The sequence below is a fragment of the Doryrhamphus excisus genome, chromosome 10 (assembly GCF_030265055.1).
Source record: "Doryrhamphus excisus isolate RoL2022-K1 chromosome 10, RoL_Dexc_1.0, whole genome shotgun sequence".
Classification (NCBI taxonomy): Eukaryota; Metazoa; Chordata; class Actinopteri; order Syngnathiformes; family Syngnathidae; genus Doryrhamphus; species Doryrhamphus excisus.
The window spans coordinates 12787446-12807409 of NC_080475.1; the positions used below are offsets into that span (position 1 = coordinate 12787446).

The 19964-nt window shown below is 43.5% G+C and overlaps 1 protein-coding gene across 1 annotated transcript in view; it reads left to right on the forward strand.

Moving 5' to 3' along the window:
• Positions 1-1106: 1106 nt before the first annotated feature.
• Positions 1107-19964, forward strand: part of mtor (mechanistic target of rapamycin kinase) — an 84049-nt gene continuing 65191 nt past the window's right edge. The window contains exons 1-20 of the mRNA XM_058084201.1: positions 1107-1262; positions 1598-1740; positions 2323-2431; positions 3631-3863; positions 3959-4159; positions 4230-4364; positions 4456-4731; positions 6266-6374; positions 6462-6645; positions 6728-6856; positions 6934-7178; positions 8361-8570; positions 9134-9339; positions 10583-10705; positions 10781-10864; positions 10939-11031; positions 11527-11661; positions 13410-13539; positions 18465-18715; positions 18797-18883. Of these exons, the coding sequence (XP_057940184.1) occupies positions 1612-1740; positions 2323-2431; positions 3631-3863; positions 3959-4159; positions 4230-4364; positions 4456-4731; positions 6266-6374; positions 6462-6645; positions 6728-6856; positions 6934-7178; positions 8361-8570; positions 9134-9339; positions 10583-10705; positions 10781-10864; positions 10939-11031; positions 11527-11661; positions 13410-13539; positions 18465-18715; positions 18797-18883 (3069 nt within the window). The 5' untranslated portion in view covers positions 1107-1262; positions 1598-1611. The remainder of the gene's footprint in view (positions 1263-1597; positions 1741-2322; positions 2432-3630; positions 3864-3958; positions 4160-4229; positions 4365-4455; positions 4732-6265; positions 6375-6461; positions 6646-6727; positions 6857-6933; positions 7179-8360; positions 8571-9133; positions 9340-10582; positions 10706-10780; positions 10865-10938; positions 11032-11526; positions 11662-13409; positions 13540-18464; positions 18716-18796; positions 18884-19964) is intronic.

Here is a 19964-nt window from a genome sequence, read left to right on the forward strand (position 1 = left end):
GTGTTTGGGTCATTTTAGGCTAATTTAAAGAACAGAGATGATAATTTTTCAATGTTTTCACCAATAAATATTCACCTATATTCATTGTAAATAGATAAATAAGAATGAAAAACTGAGTCACAAAAAGACAGCCACTCCATCATAATAGTTCTAAAATACATTTGAATAAAAATAAACACAAGATCCGAGAAATCATAGTCTCCAGCTGATGAGACATTCTATTGGACACATCCTGTCCAGAGGAGGCTTGTTGGGACAGGAGCGCTGACTACACGTGTAGAGCATGTCGAAGTCAAGTATGTGGACGTTTCATCTTGCCTGTCATTCTTTGCCTCTTGCTCACACATTATTTGCAAAAGACTTCAGCGGAAAGGTGAGTCTCACTGATTGAATACATCCACGTCTCGTCAGTTAAAAATGTTCAAAACGGAGGATGAAAAAAAAAGGATCACCTTTCTCTATTATTACATGTTCTCACCATGTTTCCCGGACCCTGTAATTTTATCCATGTTAAGTGTCATAATGTCTCCTCCCTGTACAAAAACCACATCACAAACTAGGAGCCATAAACTGCATGATGCTTAGGGGCCACATAAGGTTAGAAACGGAGGATGGAGGATTCAAACGCTTCAGTTTCTGGATGACACAATTGTATCTGTTGTTAACCTCTACTTTGTCTCCCCCTTCAGGCTAAAAAGTAAGCTACAGTATATTGGGAGGGGAAAAAAATAAATTGCGGTGTACTTTGTCTCCCTCTTCAGGTTAAAAAGTAACATACATCGAAATAAATCACTTGTGGACACAAACAATTTAATTAACCCCATCAATTTTAACAATTATTTAGCTTCTTTATCAGTATAACGCTACATTAATTTGTGTCATTTTAGCCTATTCTAATATTTTAAAATATATATTTTTAAAAATCGAACAAAATAATTGATTAATAATTAATAATTGATTAATTAGATATAAAGATATACAGATAATATAATTCGTATACAGATAATATACGGATGTATATTTATGGCATTTAAAAACAAAACATTTGGAAAATATCGTCAAATTGTGCATATCTGCGCATTATGCGCCGCTTCCGCGCAAGACAACGCTCCTGAACGACTCGCGAGAAGCCTGCCGATCACCTCGTTCCAAACAGCATTAGCTTGCTAACCTTGTGCCAGTTGTTAAAGGCGTTCGTACCATGAGGGATCGATTGCAAAAGTCGGATAGTGTATCGATAACTTGTATATAGCTGCGAACACGTGAGTATACAATGCCATCGCGCTTGTGCTGTTAAATGTGTGCTATAATGGCTAAGGTAGCTTCTGGTTAGCGCTAGCAGACGTTAGCTAAACATAAACAGTTAGCCATAACATCACCTGAAGTAGTATGTCCTGAAATAATCTTTTTTTTGCTTATAGGTTATATATAGTGTTAGTATATAGAATAGTATTGTTACCATGACACCAGAAGCGAAGTCTCTCCTGTCAAGTAGCTACACACCGGTTAATGAAACACCCAACCCACTTTAATGGGTCTTCTTCTGTAAGTTTATTTAGTTTATATACAGTGGCTGATGATGTTTATGTGCATGCAGACCAAGCCATCCAAATGGTGATCATGTCAGGCACAGCTACTGTGCTGCAACAGTTTGTCAGCGGGCTCAAGAGTCGAAATGAAGACACCAGAGCAAAGTCTGCCAAGGATCTGCAGCACTATGTGACTACAGAGTTGAGAGAGGTAAATATACAGTTTACGCTCCTATCCATTATATGGACTCTAACCATATTGAAAAGGAGCGGCAATCGGGATGTTCTATTATAGTTGCAAATGTGTTAAACAACACCAAATTATTCTGTGGTGGTCCAAGATTAATATAATTAATTCGACAGGCCGCCACAAATAAATTAATTTGTGTAGAAACCCTGTATTGTAAATGTGAACATGTAAACATACGATCAATAAATCCATTCACTCATTTTCAACCGCTGTCTTTGGGTGAGTGGCCAGCCAATCACAGGGCACATATAGACAAACAACCATTCACACTCACATTCATATCTATGGACAATTTGGAGTCGCCAATTAACCTAGCATGTTTTTGGAATGTGGGAGGAAACCGGAGTACCCGGAGAACATGCAAACTCCACACAGAGATGGCCGAGGGTGGAATTGAACTCCGGTCTCCTAGCTGTGAGGTCTGCACGCTAACCACTTGACAGCCTCAATAAATCCAACTCTTCTGAATTTTGAATTTTTTTGCACATTGGACCATATTTTATTCCTGACGTTTCCTAAACAATGGTTTGTTTTATGTAACAGTTAAGTCAAGATGAAGCCACCACATTCTACGATGAATTGAATCACCACATATTTGAACTGGTCTCCAGCTCTGATGTCAATGAGAAGAAAGGAGGGATTCTTGCCATAGGTAAGCATTAATCTATGTCTCTTTTGTGCTAGATTTACTGCTTTCCCTGAATGAAAGAAAAAATACATATCACCCCTCTAATATGTCTGCCATTTCCCTTTAAAGGGTACCTATTATGCTTTTTTCCCATGTTTCTGACCTATAAATGTAGTTATAATGTAGTATTCTCGTGTTAAACGATGCCAAAATGTCAGATAATGACGTATTCACATTTTTTTAAATGAGCCCTAGGATGGCTCAAAACCCTCGGTTTCAAAAGGCGTGGTAAAACTGCCCCTTTGTGACATCACAGAGGGCTGGACTTCCTTATTAAGTAACAATTTATCAGTGTCCTAAGTGTGTTTATTTTGTGGAAGTCATAGAGCAAAAGCGCTTGTCTGTGTAGCATTATAGCATACAGGAAGCGGGGTCGCTAATAGCCTCCCCCCCGCCATTATTAGTGACTATTCCTGTGTTTTTTTTACACTGGTAGTCCTGTAAAACATGCCAAAATGTCAGATAATGACTTTTTCGTTTTTTTGAAATGAGCCCTGGGATGGCTCAAAACGCTCTGTATCAAAAGGCGTGGTAAAACTACCCCTTTGTGACATCACAGAGGGCCGGACTTCCTTATTAAGTAACAATTTATCAGTGTCCTAAGTGTGTTTATTTTGTGTAAGTCATGGAGCAAAAGCGTTTGTCTGTGTAGCGTTATAGCATACAGGAAGCGGGGTTGCTAATACCCTTTCATCCCCCACACAATTAGTGACTGTACCTGTGTTTTTTCCACACTGGTAGTCCTGTAAAACATATTTCATGTTACAGATGCTAAAATGCTAAAGCTACTTACCACTGAGAGACTTCCCGAAGTAACCTCTTTTTTTTGATAAACTTTGGACTGTCCAGTCACGTTAAATCACAGTTTATTATCAACTCCAATACAGTTGGCTGCACAAACCGCCCACACAAAGTGGGCGTGCCTGGAGGCGGAGGCATGGGTGGAATATATTAAAACAGACTTAACCACGCGTTAACCACGAAATCCAAAGAATAAGCTGAATAGGTGCAGATTCTGGAAGAACTTGAACGCTTTCAGTGCTGGTTATTGCGTGTAGCTGCTCTATAGGAGTCCACAACTCAAACACAGCTACTGCCATCTTGTGCTCCACCAAGCAAAGTGATGTATTATATAATATAAATACATGTTTATTGCCTTTTAGTGAGTCTCATCGGAGTGGAGGGAGGCAATGCCACCAGGATTAGTCGCTTTGCCAACTACCTCCGTAACCTGCTACCGTCTGGCGACCCGGTAGTGATGGAGATGGCGTCCAAAGCCATGGGCCACCTATCCATGGCGGGGGATACCTTCACTGCTGAATATGTGGAGTTTGAAGTGAAGAGGGCACTAGAGTGGCTGGGAGCAGATCGGAATGAAGGCAGACGCCATGCAGCAGTAAGTTTAGTTACTTAGGATACGGAATATATTATTTTTGAAGCTGATACTGATACCGATACTGATACCGTAAAATGCTTTTCTTTGCTTTCCAGGTGTTGGTGCTAAGAGAGCTGGCCGTGAGCGCCCCCACCTTCTTTTTTCAGCAAGTGCAGCCCTTCTTCGACAACATCTTCTACGCCGTATGGGACCCCAAGCAAGCCATACGAGAGGGCGCCGTGTCAGCGCTGCGGGCCTGCCTCATCCTAACCACGCAGAGGGAGACCAAAGAAATGCAGAAACCACAGTGGTACAAAGTACGAATGACATCGATTCTCATTTTGGCGCGTCATCGGACGGGGTATAAACACACTTATGTTTTTGTAGCAAACGTTTGAGGAAGCGGAGAGGGGATTTGATGAAACGTTGGCCAAGGAGAAAGGGATGAATCGGGACGACAGGTTCCACGGAGCTCTACTCATCCTCAATGAGTTGGTTCGCATCAGCAGCATGGAAGGAGAGGTGATGCTCGCTTTTCACTCGTCACTCACACCCGGAAACCAGTACGCGTCCATGCTAGCTAAATGTACGCACTTATCTTGCCATCCACCAGCGCATGCGCGAGGACATGGAGGAGATCACGCAGCAGCAGCTGGTCCACGACAAGTACTGCAAGGAGCTGATGGGCTTCGGAACCAAGCCCCGTCACATCACCCCTTTCACCAGCTTTCAGTCTGTGCAGCCGCAGCAGTCCAATGCTCTCTTGGGCCTGCTGGGATACAGCACACCGCAGGGCTTCCTTAGTTTCGGGGCCACGCCGGTGCCTGCTAAGACCTCGCTGGTGGAGAGCAGATACTGCCGGGAGCTCATGGAGGAGCGGTTTGACCAGGTTAATGTTCATCGATGTTTTTACCCCTCACAGATACATTATTGTACACGTACCCCCATAAGCAATATCATAGAGTCATCATCCATTTATTCATTTATCCTCACGAGGGTCACAGGATATGCTGGAACCTACTCCAGCTGTCTTCAGGCGAGAGGCGGGGTACACCCTGCACTGGTGGCCAGCCAATCACAGGGCACATATAGACAAACAACCATTCACACTCACATTCATACCTATAGACAATTTGGAGTCGCCAATTAACCTAGCATGTTTTTGGACTATGGGAGGAAACCGGAGTACCCGGAGAAAACCCACGCATGCACGGGGAGAACATGCAAACTCCACACAGAGATGGCAGAGGGTGGAATTGAACTCCGGTCTCCTAGCGTGATAACCACTTGTTTTATTTACCTCGTTTACACTCATTATGTCTGCTATTATGAGGGTAAAGCCATTTAAAGCTGCTATTGATTGCCAGGAATAGCCCGGAAGTATGCTGTCTAGGAAGGAACTGTCTAATTTTCTCTAATTAGAGAGAAATACTGCATGGCGGTCTAGTGGTTAGCGCGCAGACCTCACAGCTAGGAGACTAGGGTTCAATTCCACCCTTGGCCATCTCCGGGTACTCCGGTTTCCTCCCACATTCCAAAAACATGCTCGGTTTATTGGCGACTCCAAATTGTCCATAGGTATGAATGTGAGTGTGAATGGTTGTTTGTCTATATGTGCCCTGTGATTGGCTGGCCACCAGTCCAGGGTGTACCCCGCCTCTCGCCCGAAGACAGCTGGGATAGGCTCCAGCACCCCCAACAATCACTTTTTTGTTTCTTTACTTTATTTTCCTTTTATTTAACCTACAAATGTGTCACAACAGGCTGCACAGTGATAGAGTGTTTAATGCACAGGCCTCACAGCTAGGAGACCCGAGTTCAATTCCACCCTCGGCCATCTCTGTGTGGGTTTTCTCCGGGTACTCCGGTTTCCTCCCACATTCCAAAAACATGCTAGGTTAATTGGTGACTCCAAATTTTGTCCACAGGTATGAATGTGAGTGTGAATGGTTGTTTGTCTATATGTGCCCTGTGATTGGCTGGCCACCAGTCCAGTGTGTACCCCGCTTCTCGCTTGAAGACAGCTGGGATAGACTCCAGCACCCCCGCAACCCTCGTGAGGATTAGCGGTAGAAAATGAAAGAATGAATAGAGAGAAATACAGTAATACAAATGTAAAAGGGACTATAGGGGTGTTATTTTGTGCCGAGTGTGCTCTAGTAATGTTAAAAGCCATAACTGCAACAATTAATATTGCATTGTACTTGACTGAAATGCACTAATGATGGTTGAGTCTGGAAGCAATTAACTGCGCTAAACGAGTGACCCTAGTAATTTTCAAGAAGGATAGAAATTGCCCAGTCAGCATTTATAGTGCTAATGAGTTCATTGTAAACAATATGGTGGTGATAAAGACCACACATGATATTTAAAAAAAATAATAATAATAATTAAAAAAAAAACTCTTGTTTTTTTTTTTCCAGGTGTGTCGATGGGTGCTAAAATACCGAACCAGTAAGAATCCTCTGATCCAGATGACCATTCTCAATCTGCTTCCACGGCTTGGCGCCTTCCAGCCGCACACCTTTACTGGTAAGTGTGGTTCATTTTGAATGTAACCCACACAAATTGAACAAGGAAGTTGAGAACCTCAGCCAACACTCTGTTGTCGTCGGATAGACCAATACCTCTCAGACACCATGGGATACCTACTGGGCAGCCTCAAGAAAGAGAAGGAGAGGACGGCAGCCTTCCAAGCTCTGGGTTTGCTGGTGGTGGCGGTCCGAGTGGAAATCCAACCCTACCTGTCGAAGATCCTGGAGATTATCAAGGCAGCTCTTCCACCTAAAGACTTTGCTCACAAGTCAGTCATTGTTGATATTTTCGCGTTTCTTTGTTCAATTCTTGGAATTTGGTTTCCTGACATGTTCTTGTTTGGTGTACAGGAGGCAAAAGTCGATACAGGTGGATGCAACAGTGTTTACCTGTATCAGCATGCTGTCCAGGGCCATGGGTCCGAGCATCCAACCAGACATTAAGGAGTTGCTGGAGCCTATGTTAGCTGTGGGCCTCAGGTATCATATATTCATATATCAATTCCAGAATTTTATTCTAGAACATGTCCTGTGACTTTTTTTTTTTTTGTGTCCAGCCCGGCGTTGACAGCGGTGCTTCACGACCTGAGCCGTCAGATACCGCAGCTGAAGAAGGACATCCAGGATGGGTTGCTCAAGATGCTGTCGTTGGTTTTGATGCACAAGCCGCTGCGTCACCCAGGCATGCCCAAAGGCTTGGCTCATCAACTGGCGTCACCGAGTCTTACCAACATCCCTGAGGCCAGCGACGTTGGCAGCATCACTCTGGCGCTTCGCACATTGGGAAGCTTTGAGTTTGAAGGTAAGATATTTTGATCCGATAGGAATTAATGACAATAGCCACATTTACATAAGGTGTATTTCTCTTTCCGAATGACCTTTCCGAAAGCAATGGTATACATGGAAAGGAATATTCCAATCTCTTGTCTACATTCATTCATTAATTTATTTTCTACCGCTTTTTCCTCACGAGGGTCGTGGGTCGTGCTGGAGCCTATCCCAGCTGTCTTCGGGCGAGAGGCGGTGTACACCCTGGACTGGTCGCCAGCCAATCACAGGGCACATATAGACAAACAACCATTCACACACACATTCATACCTATGGACAATTTGGAGTCGCCAATTAACCTAGCATGTTTTTGGAATGTGGGAGGAAACCGGAGTGCCCGGAGAAAACCCACGCATGCACGGGGAGAACATGCAAACTCCACACAGAGATGGCCGAGGGTGGAATTGAACCCTGGTCTCCTCTCTTGTCTACATGGGCCGCTATAATCAACCACAATAGTCAACGGGTCATACTCAGTAAAACGTAAACGCCAACATCACGTGATACCGACTTCCTTGAGTTTTTCCTTCCCTTGTTGGATTAACTCCGTAATGCCAGTTTTTCCGTTTTTCATCCGTCCAGTCTTGAAATTTTGTTTGATTCAAAAACAAACTTTCCGCAGCAGTCCAGTGCCGATTGCTCGCCTCCATTTTTTTTAAATCGAAGAACATCTCAAGCTGCGTGTTATGTCATATCTCAGCATTCGCTGAAAGAACCAACCCGGGAACAGGAAAAGATGGAAAACTGGACTTGTGAATGGCGTATAGAAGGGTTTAGATTCTGTTCCACAGATGGCGCTAATGCACACGAAAGCTGCTTGCCGACCGCCGATAAACAGAAGAAGAAAAACACCACGAAGAAGAACGCACCCTGACGACTTTCCGTTTGAGCGGGTACAAGATACCTCAATCGGATTGGGGAAAGGAATATTCCACCCCTGTGAATCCCATTATATATTCATTCGGATTGACACTTTTCTTTCGGAATGAGGTGTATACAAAGGTTAGATTCCGTTTGAGCAAATAACCCAAATGGAATTGGAATTTAAACGTGGCTAGTATGAATCATCACGATTTGTTCAGCTCCTGTGTGGTGAATACTTCAACTTCAGTGACATGCGACTGAGGTTGTTCTAACTCGGTGGTCTCTCATCAGGACACTCCCTCACCCAGTTTGTGCGCCACTGTGCCGACCACTTCCTGAACAGCGAGCACAAGGAGATCCGAATGGAGGCAGCGAGAACCTGCTCCCGCCTCCTCACTCCCTCCATACACCCCATCAGCGGCCATGTTGTGAGCCAGACAGCTGTGCAAGTGGTTGCGGACGTGCTGAGTAAGCTGCTGGTGGTCGGCATCACAGACCCAGGTAACCAAGAAATGGACAACCATCCTGGATGACCTTTAAAAAAAAAAAAAAGATTAAAGACACTTTTTAATCAGGCTTTTAACTAATATTTTTAAATCTTTTTAATCTTTTTAGTCCTATTTTATGCTTTTATTCTTTAGCTTTTAACTCCAGTATTTCCTCCACACTGGGGGCTGTGTCGGGTCTGCTGAGGGGGGTGCCATCCTTGGGTCCCTTCGACCCGGCCGGCTGGGGGTTCCTCCCTTTGATGTGGGGGTCCGCCCGCCCGTCTGTTGGAGTCGGGGGGCCCGGTCCCCCGATGGCACGGCTTGCGGCTCCTCCCAGTGTGGACGGCCCCAAAGGGGGCGTTTCCTTGATCCTCAGTGCCATGCCATGCTATTGTGTGTGTGTGTGGGTCTAGTATGGAGGGAGGGGCTTTCTTTGTAATTGTTTTTCCTTTTAATTGTGGTAATTGTTTTTAATTCTGTAAAGCACTTTGTGTTGCATGTCTTTGCAGGAAAGGTGCTCTACAAATAAAGTTGTTTTGATTTGATTATACATTAACCTGAATGATTTACCGTCAGATCCCGACATCAGATACTGTGTGTTGGCGTCCCTCGACGAGCGCTTCGATGCCCACCTGGCACAGGCGGAGAACCTGCAGGCACTCTTTGTAGCCCTGAACGATGAAGTATTCGAGATCAGAGAACTGGCGATCTGCACCATCGGACGTCTCAGCAGCATGAACCCGGCCTTTGTCATGCCCTTCTTACGCAAGATGCTCATTCAGGTACTACATATATTCGGTACTACTATGGACCATTTAGGCATCGAGCACGTCATTTTGTGTGACTTTGGCTTTTGCTAATGAGCTGTGTTTATCCAAGAAGTACTATTATGCCATCCATCCATTTTCCTCCGCTTATCGCGGGGGCAGCAGTCTCAGTAGGCCCAGACTTCCCGGTCTGCGGCCACCTCCTCCAGCTCCACCGGGAGGACACCAAGGCGTTCCCAGGCCAGCTGTGAGACATAATCCCTCCAGCGTGTCCTAGGTCTGCCTTCTCCCGGCTGGGCATCCCCGCAACACCTCACCAGGGAGGTGTCTCGGAGGCATTCGGACTAGATGCCCGAGCCACCTTAACTGACTCCTCTCGATGTGAAGGAGAAGTTATCTCCCGGATAACTGAGCTCCTCATCCTATCTCTTAGGGTGAGTCCAGCTACCCTATGGAGGAGACTCATTTCAGCCGTCTGTATCCGCGATCTCATTCTTTCGGTCATGACCCAAAAGCTCTTGACTATAGGTGACGGTGGGAACGTAGATCGACCACCGTGATGGTCCGGTACTGAGACCGCATTACTGCCGAGGCTGCACCGATCCGTCTGTCGACCTCACACTCCACGATACTTAAACTCCTCCACCTGGGGCAGCACCTCATTCCGAACCCGGAGGGAGCACTCCACCCTTTTCCGACTGAGAACCATGGCCTCTGATTTGGAGGTACTGAGTCTCATCCCAGATGCTTCACACTCAGATGCAAACCGTCCCAGTAAGGTCCCAGAAGGTCACAGCCCGAAGAAGCCATAACAACCACATCATCTGCAAATAGCAGAGATGAGATTCTAAACCCCTCGAACCGGACTCCCTCAACACCTTAGTTGCGCCTAGAAATTCTGTCCATGAAAATTGTGAACAGAATCGGCCTTGGCGGAGGCCAACGTTTACCGAAAACAGGCTTGACTTACTATTGGCAATGCGAACCAGACTAATGCCCCGTTTGTATAAGGACCGGATGGCATGTAGTAGCGCGCCACCAATCCCGTACTCCCGGAGCACCCCCCAAAGGACGCCACGAGTTCCACAAAGCACATGTAGACTGGTTGGGCAAACTCCCATGCACCCTCAAGCACCCTCGTGAGGGTGTAGAGCTGCTACTATTATGCACTTATTGCAATTTTTACATACAATAATACACTGCAACCGCACTTGACCAGTCCGCACCAGAAAAGTCATCTTTTTTTTGTTTGTTGCAGATCTTAACTGAGTTGGAGCACAGCGGAGTGGGCAGAAACAAGGAGCAGAGTGCACGTATGCTGGGCCACCTCGTGTCCAATGCCCCTCGTCTCATACGGCCCTACATGGAACCCATCCTTAAGGTGCTACCTCGATTGTGGTCGTACATATGCCTTTCTTTGATGAGCTACTTAGCTTCTTAAACTTTGCTTTTCTAGGCTCTCATCCTCAAGCTGAAAGACCCAGACCCCAATCCCGGAGTGGTCATCAGCGTACTTGCCACTATTGGCGAGCTGGCTCAGGTAAAGTGGAAGTGGAGAGAAACCGGAAGCAGGAATAGATCGACTGAATGTTGTGATGTTCGGTTTCCTGTCAGGTGAGCGGCCTGGAGATGAGGAAGTGGATGGACGAGCTTTTCCCAATCATCATGGACATGCTGCAGGACTCGTCTTCACTCGCCAAACGACAGGTATGTGATGCGACTGTGATGTTTCGCCTCTATTTGTATTCATGCACCTGTGCAGGGTTCAATTCCATAACCATTTTTCACAACATAATAAAAGATCAGGGCGGCACAGCGGTCTAGTGGTTAGTTCACAAACCTCACAGCTAGGAGGACCAGGGTTCAATTCCACCCTTGGCCATCTCTGTGTGGAGTTTGCATGTTCTCCCCGTGCATGCATGGGTTTTCTCCGGGTACTCCGGTTTCCTCCCACATTCCAAAAACATGCTAGGTTAATTGGCGACTCCAAATTGTCCATAGGTACGAATGTGAGTGTGAATGGTTGTTTGTCTATATGTGCCCTGTGATTGGCTGGCCACCAGTCCAGGGTGTACCCCGTCTCTCGCCCGAAGACAGCTGGGATAGGCTCCAGCACCCCCGCGACCCTCGTGAGGATAAGCGGTAGAAAATGAATGAATGAATAAAATATCAAGATTACTTGATACTGCGTTTCTCCACCAGGTGGCGTTGTGGACCTTGGGCCAACAGGTGGCGAGTACGGGTTATGTGGTGGAGCCTTACCGGAAGTACCCTTCCCTTCTGGAGGTGCTGCTCAACTTCCTGAAGACGGAGCAAAACCAGGGCATCAGAAGAGAGGTACACACACGCACACACACACACATACACATGTGTGTTTCTCACGCTTTCCTTACAGGCGACATGCCTTTGGGAGCTCAGTAACTTCTAATGAGGCCTGACTGCACACACACACATGCTAAACAAATTAAGGTTTGCCCGTCTGTTTGGACTTGAAACACTGAATTGTCATTGCATGAATACAAACACTGCACTTTTCCATAGAGACCTGAAACTTTCTTTTTTTTTTATTTGTTCAGGATGATGTCATTGAAAGTAGTTTGTTTCCTTACCTGTTACATAATGACAGTATAGCAGCCGCATAAATGAAACGGAATTGGAGAATCCATAAAAAAGTACATAAATGAATAAATAAACAACAATTTAAAAAAGATTCGAATAATAAAATACATCTAAAATAATCTTTTAATTGTAAATAATTTACATTTGTGAGATTATTGTTATTGTATTATTATTATAATTATAATATAATAAAACATAATATAATTATTATAATTATAAAATAATTAAACAAATAAGTAAACAGAGTTTTTTAAAATTGCCATCTGTAAGAGGTAGCTATGGAAGTAAATAACTAAATAAATAAATATATGTATTTAATTAATTGAATATAATACCATTTAATTTCAATGTTTGAATTAACTTATATTAAATAATATTACACAAAGAAAGTTTTAAAAGTATTTCAATCAATGTAAACAAACACACACAAAAGTGATTTATTTTAGTTTTATTGTATTTAATCTAAAGCTGGGATAGGCTCCAGCACCCCCGCGACCCTCGTGAGGAAAAAGCTGTAGAAAATGAATGAATGAATATTACACAAAGAAATTTTAAAAAGTATTTCAATCAGTGTAAACAAACACACACAAAAGTTATTTTTTTAGTTTTATTGTATTTAATCTAAAGCTGGGATAGGCTCCAGCACCCCCCGCAACTCTTGTGAGGAAAAAGCGGTAGAAAATGAATGAATGAATGAATGAATATTACACAAAGAAATTTTTAAAAGTATTTCAATCAATGTAAACAAACACACACAAAAGTTATTTATTTTAGTTTTATTGTATTTAATCTAAAGCTGGGATAGGCTCCAGCACACTCGCAACCCTCGTGAGGATAAGCGGTAGAAAATGAATGAATGAATATTACACAAAGAAATTTTAAAAAGTATTTCAATCAATGTAAACAAACACATACAAAAGTTATTTATTTTAGTTTTATTGTATTTAATCTAAAGCTGGGATAGGCTCCAGCACCCCCCGCAACCCTCGTGAGGATAAGCGATAGAAAATGAATGAATATTACACAAAGAAATTTAAAAAAGTATTTCAATCAATGTAAACAAACACACACAAAAGTTATTTATTTTAGTTTTATTGTATTTAATCTAAAGCTGGGATAGGCTCCAGCACCCCCTGCAACTCTTGTGAGGAAAAAGCGGTAGAAAATGAATGAATGAATGAATATTACACAAAGAAATTTTAAAAAGTATTTCAATCAATGTAAACAAACACACACAAAAGTTATTTATTTTAGTTTTATTGTATTTCATCTAAAGCTGGGATAGGCTCCAGCACCCTCCGCGACCCTTGTGAGGATAAGCGATAGAAAATGAATGAATGAATATTTGAATTAGTATAACTACACATTGACGATGTACGGTAAATCTATCTAACTTGTATACCTTGCATGAAATTAGAGTGTAACAATAATAACTGTATTTTTTGTTTTTCCCGGAATTCCGACAGGCCATCCGTGTGCTGGGTCTGCTGGGCGCTCTGGACCCATACAAACACAAGGTGAACATCGGCATGATCGACCAGTCACGGGATGCCTCTGCCGTCAGCCTTTCAGAGTCCAAGTCCAGTCAGGACTCAGGTATGCCTACACTGGATCACCGTGACTAAACTTTATGCGTAGGGAATACACTTCATTGTGCTTTGGAATAATGTTTACTTTTTTATTGTTTTTAAAACCTCTCAGACCTAGCAGCTGGAATGTCTGTACGCCCACATCCCAAGTGTCTGACTATGGTCATTATTTACACACATGTCCATTTTGGGCTATCCTTTCGGGACTGTGTGTGTGTGTAAGCCGGATGGACATTGTTATACACAGACAAATTGGTGTCATTTTATGACGTCTGCCAGATTTTAACATGCGTGATGACCACAGGACATTTGCAGACATAATACATAGTATTTAGATAGGAATTAGAAAATATATATATTCCAATGAGGCATGGAAGTCACAGTACATTTACTAGGGTGAACTTCCTGTGGATGGTCGAATGCTTATGGACGGTAAAATCTGGGTAGCTGACATTTCGGAAACGTGTCCTAGATGTGTCTAAGATGTCCTAATTTTATTCATATGAAATAATATTCATTCATTTATTTTCTACCGCTTATCCTCCAGCCAATCACAGGGCACATTTAGACAAACAACCCTTCACACTCACATTCATACCTATGGACAATTTGGAGTCGTCAATTAACCTAGCATTTTTTTGGAATGTGGGAGGAAACCGGAGTACCCGGAGAATGCAAACTCCACACAGAGATGGTCTAGGGTGGAATTGAACTTCGGTCACCCGGAGAATGCAAACTCCACACAGAGATGGTCGAGGGTGGAATTGAACTTCGGTCTCCTAGCTGTGAGGCATGCACCCTAACCACTCAATTCCAACCACTTGTGCCACCATTGACGGGAAACACAAAATCCAAAGAAATACAGCTGAATAGGTGCAGTTTCATGAAGAACTAGAAAGCTTTGTGTGCTGGTTATTGTGTATAGCTGCTCGATAGGAGTCCACAACTCAATACAAAGGGACGGAAAATTAGCATAATTTAAGATTCTGATTAGGTCTGTATGTATGTAAGCAACATACATCCGTTCATTCATTTTCTACCACTTATCCTCACAAGGGTCATGGATGTATGCTGGAGCCTATGTCAGCTGACTTTGGCCGAGAGGCGGGGTACACCCTGGACTGGTGGCCAGCCAATCACAGGGCACATATAGACAAACAACCATTCACACTCGCATTCATACCTATGGAGGACAATTTGGAGTCGCTAATTAACCTAGCATGTTTTTGGAATGTGGGAGGAAACCGGAGTACCCGGAGAATGCAAACTCCACAAAGAGATGGAGGGTGGAATTGAACTCCGGTCTCCGAGCTGTGAGACATGCACACTAACCACTCTGGAGAAAACAGACCGTTTTGACGGGAACCACGAAATCCAAAGAAATACAGCTGAATAGGTGCAGTTTCCGGAAGAACTAGAAAGCTTTGTGTGCTGGTTATTGTGTATAGCTGTGAGGCATGCATGCTAACCACTCAACCACTGTGCAGCCCTTAAATCATATTACAAAGGTAATTTCTGCAGGACATTTTGTATTAAAAAAAATAAAAATAGCGGGATCTCTGTGTGAAAGCTGCAATTTTTTTCTTCCTCAAAACGGGGTGGGAGTTACACAGTTGACCTGACAATTTTTCCGCCTCCTGAAGTAGTACACAGTACCCCACGTTGTCGGGTTCTATATTGAAAGCACATGCGTATAAATTCCACATCTACTGGTATGGCTCTGATGTGCAGCATCGGCGTGTGAAATTGCCTGTAGTTTTCTACCTCTTGTATAAAAGGCACCACCCTTACATATTATATATGATATATGTTCATCCACAACCATGCTTCCAAGAAACGGTCATATATAAAAGACCTTTATTTACAGAGCCATGTAATTTGCATTTATCCATACGCACAAATAGGGAAGCTGAGTGATAATAGTTTTCCCAGATCTGTTCTCCAACTGAATGGCGTCCAGCCAAACCCGTAGGATCAGGTTTTGTGTGTTGGCGGATTTATTAGGGTCACTGTGTGGAGAGAGAGAGAGAGAGAGAGAGAGAGTAGGTTTTTAGGGCACAGATTTTGTCACCGGTTCTGCACATCTCTCTTGTCTGAAAGTCAAGGTCTTAAAAACCGATGGATTATTGCCTACTGCTCAAATCTTTATTCAGCCATACTGATAGACTTAAATGGGATTAATAAAAAAGCCCAGTAATGATCTTTCTCGATCTTAAGTCTGCAAGCCTGTGTCCGTCTGTTATGTCTACAACGCCATGCGTCTTCAGGGAGAAGGTCGGCGAAACTCTGAATACCAGACGTCTGTAGGCTCATATTGCCTGTGGAACTCACTAGTTCTGCGTGGCTAAATGGACACACTAACCCCCCACTCCCCCCCTGTAAGCATAACCTGTCAAAGACAACATTTGTGAAAATAATTAAGGAGAACATGTGGTATGAATGTTCATCCATGATGACTCATTACATATAGCCACATGGTCCGCGGGTGCATGAGTGCTGCCAGCACTGGGGGAACTGCGGTTCATTAGATAAGATAAGATAAGATATGCCTTTATTTGTCCCTCAGTGGGGAAATTTGCATTGCACAGCAGCAAGAGTACAGAATCGGTTAAGCAGTACAAAATACACAATATAAAAAATAACAATATAAACAACCCAAGTATTAACAAATCAACAATTTTACCCAGAGTTATATACAAATACAGTTTGCAGATAATATGAAATGAGATGAAATATATATTACCAGTCTATACACTATGAGATCTTGCTAGTGAGTTAATATGAGGCATTATAGAAAGACTTCATTTAGAACTTAATATATTGCACTTAGAGCCTTAATATTGCATGTGGAGCTTGATCAGATATTGCACAGATATAAAAAAAATCAGATATTATATCACATATATCACAATATATATATATATATATTGTGTGTGTGTGTATATATATATATATATATATATATATATATATATATATATATATATATATATATATATATATATATATATATATATATATATATATAATCACAGTACATTTATCACATATTCGCCTTCCTCCCACATCCTATAAAAGACTGTAAATTGTCCATAGGTGTGATAATGATTGTTTGTCTATATATATGCCCTATGACTGACTGCTGACCAGACCAGGGTGTGCCCACAGGTTAGGTGGGATAGGCTCCAGCTCACCCATGACCTCAGTTAAAGCCACAGTTAAGTTGTGAGCATGCACTATAATTATTAAATATCTGTGACAAAGTAAGGCTGTAAGCTTGTAATAACCCTGTAACCGTACAAGATCCTATATAATACCAACTATACCGTCGACCCCGATTTCCCCATATTGCGATGATTACCTCATGAAGCTCAGAACGCCTGAGAAACTTGTGTTTATATTGGACCACACTTCTTTTTCCATGGAAGGCTTTGAAGAAGATGAAACGGGACACAGCCCATCACCAACTACCATTAGTGTTTGAAAGGTATCATTCAAAAGACACCATCAAGGGGCTTTTTAAGCGGATACCGAACACAAGCTTTAAACAATGCGGCAAAGTCAAAACAAATCAAAAACACATGGTCGATTAGCATTTGATGTCATTCGTGTTAGCCCATTTTAACGGATGGACGGATGAGCTATTCGCCATTGTTTTTGATTCAACTTAATTTGCCTGTTTTAAGTCATTTGCATATGGTTGGCGTAGTGGTTAGCATGCAGACCTCACAGCTAGGAGACCTTGGTTCAATTCCACTCTCGGCCATCTCTGTGGAATTTGCATGTGCATACCTGGGTTTTCTCCGGGTCCTCCGGTTTCCTCCCACATTCTAAAAACATGCTAGGTTAATGAAAAAATTGCCGACTCCAAATTGTCCAAAGTTGAGTGTGAATGGTTGTTTGTCTATATGTGCCCTGTGACCAGTCCAGGGTGTACCCCGCCTCTCGCCTGAAGACAGCTGGGATAGGCTCGAGCACCCCCGGAGACCCTCATGAGGATAAGCGGTAGAAAATTAATTAATGAATGAATGAAAAGGGGAACTGCAATTCTTATGGAATTTTGCCCATCATTCACAATCCTTGTGTGAAACATAAACAAGTATTTCTTTGCTGTTTATCAACTCCTATAAAGTTTGCGGCACAAACAGGAAGTCTTTATATATATACTGAAATCGCTGTTTATTATCAGCTGTCATACCGTTTATTAACTTCTAAATTGTTAACGGCACAAACCGAAAGTGTTTCTATGGCATTCTCGGCATTGTGACCAACCACAGCAGAGTGGGCATGCCTGGAGGCGGGTCGTGGGAACAACAAAATCCAAAGAAATATAGCTGAATAGGTGCAGATCCTGGAGGAACTAGAATTAGTGTGCTAGTTATTTTAAGGAATTGGACTAGTCGTATTTTGGATGAAGTATTTAGCTCACTTATCTGTTTTTTTCGGGTGATGTGCCGTCATATTATATCATATATAAAATTTGGATTAGCCCGGCAGGCCTCATTCTGGAAGGGCCTCATTCTGATGTTGGGCATATTTTTTGCCGGCGCAGTAAACATTGAAGGTCACGTCCTGATGAGGCCATCAGGACCACAAAATCCAAATAAATACAGCTGAATAGGTGTTGATTCTGGAAGAACTAGAAAGCTTTGTGTGCTGGTTATTGTATGTAGCTGCTCTATAGGAGTCCACAACTCAATACAAAGGCCTTAAAAATGATAAGTCCGCTTTAAGTGTTCCCAGCAACTAGCTGGAACTACTTTTCCACAGCACTGAAATCCGACCAGAACTCTGCTCAGGACACAAAGTGGGGATTGAGTCTTTGTTGACGGATTTCATGGGGGTGTCATTCAACTTCATGTCCAAAAATCCAAAGTCTACAAACTTTTGACACTGCAAAGTCAGCTTTTCTTTCCTGTCCTTCCCCCCCAGCCGACTACAGCACAAGTGAGATGCTGGTCAACATGGGCAACCTGCCCCTTGATGAGTTTTACCCGGCTGTGGCCATCGTCACACTGATGCGCATCCTGAGAGACCCGTCCCTCTCAAACCACCACACCATGGTGGTCCAGGCGGTCACCTTCATCTTCAAGTCCCTGGGCCTCAAGTGCGTCCAGTTCCTGCCACAGGTCATGCCTACTTTCCTGAACGTGATCAGGGTGTGCGATGCCAGCATCCGAGAGGTACACGGTGATCCAGACTGGTAGACTTACCGGTTTATGTTACCGGTTAATGATGCCGATTTCCTCCCTGTGGTCTTCCAGTTCCTCTTTCAGCAGATGGGAATGGTGGTGTGCTTTGTGAAGATCCACATCCGCCCTTACATGGATGACATCTTCACCCTCATCAGAGTGAGTAATTATGTTTACTTTCCGTTCTGCTAATTATGTCCAACCCCCCCATTCCTCATCATTGTGGAACTTCCAATGCTTTAATGTGTCATGCATGAGATGACTTTGAGAGGAGCTCTGAGCAATGGTTGCAGATGTTTTTTTTGGAAACTTTTTCGTTTGGAACCTGTTTATTGATTAGTCACATGGTCTGATGATACGTAGGAGAAAAATACCATCCATTATTTGCATTGTTTTTTTCTTGCCTAAGCTGGACGTTTTTGGAACTACAACACCCATGACTGAATATTTCCCTATACATGTTGCACAACAGGCTGCTTGGTGGATGAGTGTTTAGTGCGCAGGCCTCACAGCTAGGAGACCCAAGTTCAATTCCAGCCTCGGCCATCTCTGTGTGGGTTTTCTCCGGGTACTCTGGTTTCCGCCCACATTCCAAAAACATGCTAGGTTAATTGCCGACTCCAAATTGTCCATAGGTATGAATGTAAGTGTGAATGGTTGTTTGTCTATATGTGCCCTGTGATTGGCTGGCCACCAGTCCAGGGTGTACCCCGCCTCTCATCTGAAGTCAGCTGGTGTAGGCTCCAGCCCCCCCCCCCTGTGAGGATAAACACTAGAAAATGAATGAATGAATGTGCTTATTTTGGCTGCACGGTGATTGAGTGGTTAGCGCGCTGGCCACACAGCTTGGAGACCCGAGTTCAATTCCACCCACGGCCATCTCTGTGTGGAGTTTGCATGTTGTGGCATTGTTTTTTTCCAGGTACTCCGGTTTCTTCCCCCATTCCAAAAACATGCTAGGTTAATTGGCGACTCCAAATTGTCCATAGTTATTAGTGGTTTGCGCGCAGGCCTCACAGCTTGGAGACCTGAGTTCAATTCCACCCTCGGAGAAGATAGTTTGTATCTTCTCCCCGTGCATGTGTGGGTTTTCTCCGGGTACTCCGGTTTCCTCCCACATTCCAAAAACATGCTAGGTTAATTGGAGACTCCAAATTGTCCATAGGTATGAATGTGAGTGTGAATGGTTGTTTGTCTATATGTGCCCTGTGATAGGCTCCAGCACCCCTGCGACCCTCAT